Genomic DNA, 4,963 nt, shown 5'->3' with positions numbered 1-4,963 from the left:
TGCAGCCGTCTTCATCGACCTGGCCAAGGCTTTCGACTCTGTCAACCACCGCATTCTACTTCTCAGATAGAGTTCAATGTGTCAAATCGGAGGGCCTGTTGTCTGGACCTATGGCAGTCTCTATGGGGGTGCCACAGGGTTCAATTCTTGGGCCGACTCTTTTCTCCGTGTATATCAATGATGTCGCTCTTGCTGCTGGTGACTCTCAGATCCACCTCTACGCAGACGACACCATTTTGTATACATCTGGCCCTTCATTGGACACTGTGTTAACAAACCTCCAAACGAGCTTCAATGCCATACAACACTCCTTCAGTAGCCTCCAACTGCTCTTAAACACTAGTAAAACTAAATGCATGCTCTTCAATCGAACGCTACTGGCACCCGCCCACCCGACTAGAATCACTACTCTCGACGGGTCTGACCTAGAGTATGTGGACAACTACAAATACCTAGGTGTCTGGTTAGACTGTAAACTCTCCTTCCAGACTCACATTAAGCATCTCCAATCCAAAGTTAAATCTAGAATCGGCTTCCTATTTCGAGGAAAGCCTCCTTCACTCATGCTGCCAAACATGCCCTCGTAAAACGGACTATCCTACCGATCCTTGACTTCGGCGATGTCATTTACAAAATAGCCTCCAACACTCTACTCAGCAAATTGGATGTAGTCTATCACAGTGCCATCCGTTTTGTCTCCAAAGCCCCATACACTACCCACCACTGTGACCTGTACGCTCTTGTTGGCTGGTCCTCACTACATGTTCGTCGTCAAACCAACTGGCTCCAGGCCATCTATAAATCACTGCTAGGCAAATCCCCGCCTTATTTTAGCTCATTGGTCACCATAGCAGCACCCACCCGTAGTCTGCGCTCCAGCAGGTATATCTCACTGGTCATCCCCAAAGCCAACACCTCCTTTGGCCGCCATTCCTTCCAGTTCTCTGCTGCCAATGACTGGAACGAATTGCAAAAATCTCTGAAGCTGGAGACTCTTATCTCCCTCACTAACTTTAAGCATCAGTTGTCAGAGCACCTTACCGATCACTGCACCTGTACACAGCCCATCTGAAATTAGCCCACCCAACTACCTCATCCCTATATTGTTATTTATTTTGCTCTTTTGCACCCCAGTATCTCTATTTGCACATAATCTCTTGCACATCTATCATTCCAGTGTTAATACTAATTGTAATTATTTTGCACTATAGCCTATTTATTGCCTTACCTCCATAACTTGCTACATTTGCACACACTGTATATATATTTTCTGTTGTATTTTTTGACTTTATGTTTTTTACCCCATATGTAACTCTGTGTTGTTGTTTTTATCGCACTGCTTTGCTTTATCTTGGCCAGGTCGCAGTTGTAAATGAGAACTTGTTCTCAACTGGCTTACCTGGTTAAATAAAGGTGAAATAAATAAAACATAAATAAAAATGATATAGAATATTTCAGAGTGGAATCCTATTCTGATGCCCGCAGGTCTTATTTCTCATGGCCTTTGACCTGGACAATGAACACACAAAACCTTGACTGATTTCATCGTTGTGTTGTGTAAGAGTTACGAGTTCACATAAACATTTGAGGCAAAGTTTTTTGGGAGATAAATATCTAATATTTATTTAGACTTCAGTTTATGCTGACTTAAGAACAGGTAAATAAAATAGTAATGAGCGCATTTGCCCCTTAAACACGCCAATAAGTAATCCTACAAAGTAATTAAGATGGCTACGTTTACGGTCAGGCAGAATAAAGAACACAAGCTCACATGTACACATAACCCACTTGGTTTTTGAAATGCTACATTCAGGTACAATAATGTGCTACTTTCAGCATGTGTGGCAAACAAACTTAAACTTAAAGGCTATTCCAACCCAAATAGCCATGATTAAGACCGTAGGTCCATTGACTGTGTACAGTATAGCATGTGATCCTTTGAGTGGACTGGAGTTGGAGACTGGCAACAGAATCTGCTTGTTGTTCTCAAACGAGGTGGGTAGGTAACTATAGCAGAAAACACGGCTAGGCTCAAGGCTGACCTTTCTGTTGATGTAATGAAAGCATACTGATCTTGATGCCAACGACCTGCTCCGAGACCAAGGTAGGCTGTAATTGAACTTGTTCTCCTCCTGGGAGATAGTTTAAATAGCAAAATGAGAGGTTGGGGGGATTGGAGGTCAACTCGGGTCAGCAAGGTATATGCAGCAGGTTGGAGACATGCCCAGGCTCCCCCCCCCCCCCCCCCCCCCCCCCCCTCTTCTGGCCTCATCTCTAGAAAACCTCTGGTACAGAATGTGAGGATTATGACGTCAGAGCTATGCTACACGTTAGACGATTTCCTCTAACCATGCCTCCCAACACTCCAATACTATTGCCATACAATGTGTTTAGCCCCACTGAGCATTGCTTTTAGAAGTTTATAATGATGACAGACGTGTCCCAATTATGTTAAACTCAAATAGAGTTAGGTACAACTCTACATAAGCGTCAGGACTACAGTCATTCAATTAAAATCACAGTTGCATCACAGTTGCATCTTCTTGTTATGTACAGTAAATGAAAAAATAACAATCTCTGCTTTTTCTTATCCTTTTCTCGTGCATGTTGAGGATCCCTCCAAAATCGGATCCTCCTCATGAGCAACAACAATGGATGTACATTAGTTCCTTCATGGAGAACAACAATGGGTCCCCAGAAGAAATTCTGTGGAGGAGTCTTAATTAGATTTGAGATAATTAAAGAGGGCGATGAGGCCTCCTTCCAGCACCTCTTTGATTTGCTTCTGCAAGGGGTTCTGCATGATGTGGAGCCCCTTATCCAGAGGGTGGTAGGCCAGCTTCTCCAGCCTGCTGAGCTGGTGCATCTCCTGGGGCACGTTCTGGATGTCGTTGAAGTCCACGTTGAGCAGCTCCAGCCGCGTCAGGCAGCAGATCATCTTGGGCAGCGAGTGGATCTCATTCCCCTCCACGATGAGGATCTTGAGCTCCACCAGCGATGCGATGCTCTCGGCGATGCACTCCAGCCTGTTGCAGGCCAGGTGGAGGAACACCAGTCTCTTCATGGTGTAGACGCAGCCGGGGATGTGAACGATTTTGTTGTGGCTGAGATTGAGCTTCCTCAGGCAGGTCAGGTTGGCAAAGGAGGCAGGGAGGCCAGATATCTGGTTGTTGGCTAGGCTGAGGACCTCCAGCCTGGTGCAGTTGCCCAGCTCCTCTGGGACCTCGGTCAGTTGGTTGCGGTAGCAGAACAGGACGCGGAGGTGTCTAAGCTGGCCGATTTCCGGGGGCAGGCTGGTCAGCTGGTTCCCCCACAGGTTGAGGACCACCAGGTTGCTGAGGATGCTGAGGGCGGGGGGCAGAGCCCGCAGGCAGTTCAACGACAGATTGAGCTTCTCGAGCTCCGTCAGCTCCCACAGTTCCACGGGGGGTTCCTTAAGGCCGCGGCGTGCCAGGCTCAGTATGCTGTAGCCCCACTGTTTGTACGCATGGTTGCGGATCCGCTCTGCCGACGTCAAGCTGTCCTCACGGCCGGCACTCTTCCTTGCCTGCCTCTTCATCTCCTCCTCCTTGGACTGCTTGTGTCCCATTGGTGCTCCTTCAGCAGGATTACCAATGTCAAGACAACAAGACGCTCAAGAACATTACCCAGAAGCACTAGCCACAAAACATCCTAAACCGGTTGGGTGGAGAGCGACAGACAAGCAGCTTTGGGCAGTGCTGGAACGGTCGACAGTCAACAGAGGAACTGTGGACATTCTCACTTAGTTTGTGTCGGATGTGAAATGCTGCTGGATATCCACTCTGGAAGTGCTGGCCGAGTGTAGCGGAGTGTCGCAGAGCAGTAAAGACGTGTGTTTGTCAAGGGGACAGATCTGAGGAATGTGTGCTGGCAAGAGGGGAGGGAGCAGGGGGCTGAAATCAACTCCAGCCCACATTGACTGGGTAGCACCACCCAACCCCCTCCAGCACCAACCACGTCCCTCCTTCAGCTGCTCCTGTCAATTATGTGCTCCGGCCTGGGCGATAACTAACCTTGATCGAGCAGAGGATGCAAGGATGCCATTTGTGCAGATGGCGCTAGGATGCCAGCTCATGCCGCCCACCACACACCCTTGACCCTGAATGGTGTTATTCATTTGAACTACTACCACATAAATTACCTCAATCACCTCCAAACGTTGGTGTTTGGCTACCATACTGTCATTGGATCGTGGGATCAACCAATTTGTTCTTGTCACGAACCTACTACCTCTTCCACCAAGCACACATCAAGACGGTTATAAATGAGTCTAATTATAACCACAACCATGTTCAAAACAAAACACCTGTTGCGGAAATGTTATCAGTGTGTTATACAATATAATTTCCTTTTAGATCTCTCTCTCTCTCCTTCTAGCGTCTCTTAACACTTGTTATTTAGAGCACTCTTAGTTACACAGATAGTCAGGATTATGTTTTATAATGGCAGACAGTGTTGCTTCATGTCTCCTAAATGTATTGGCTCCGTTACCCTCGTGTCTTTTCATTAGTTCACACAGTACTAGATGGCGTTAGGGATGTGGATTAAGTAGCCACAGAGAGGGTCTCAAAAAAGAAGCAGTTCTTCAGGGGTAATATAGTATTACTGCTTGTATGGGACAGAAGTGGACAAATCAATCCAATCAAATCAAATTGTTTTAGTCACATGCTTCGTAAACAACAGGTGTAGACTAACAGGATTTTGGTATTTGGCTTGGGTCCAAGAGCATCCCACTGGCAAAAACTGGTTGAATCAACATTGTTTCCACATCATTTCACTTTTTTGACGTGGAATCAACAAGGAAAATTGATTGGATTTGCAAACGTAAGGGAATTTAGTCTTTTTTTCACCCAACTTTTAAGCTAAATCCAATTTCATGGTGAAAGGTTTTGCTGATTTCACGTCGAATTCACGTTAGTTGACAACTCAACCAAATGTAAAT

The 4,963-nt window shown here is 46.3% G+C and overlaps 1 protein-coding gene across 1 annotated transcript; it reads right to left on the bottom strand.

The window, feature by feature from the left end:
- Window positions 1-2,719: 2,719 nt before the first annotated feature.
- LOC311109072 (uncharacterized protein) lies at window positions 2,720-3,589 on the bottom strand (the record flags this gene model as incomplete). Its single annotated transcript, XM_084151872.1, has 1 exon — window positions 2,720-3,589. One exon carries the CDS (start codon window positions 3,587-3,589, stop codon window positions 2,720-2,722), a length of 870 nt encoding a protein of 289 aa, XP_084007998.1.
- Window positions 3,590-4,963: the final 1,374 nt, after the last annotated feature.

The sequence above is a fragment of the Coregonus lavaretus genome, assembly GCF_964263955.1.
Source record: "Coregonus lavaretus genome assembly, chromosome: 34".
Classification (NCBI taxonomy): domain Eukaryota; kingdom Metazoa; phylum Chordata; class Actinopteri; order Salmoniformes; family Salmonidae; genus Coregonus; species Coregonus lavaretus.
This window is presented reverse-complemented; position numbering and strand designations above follow the sequence as displayed.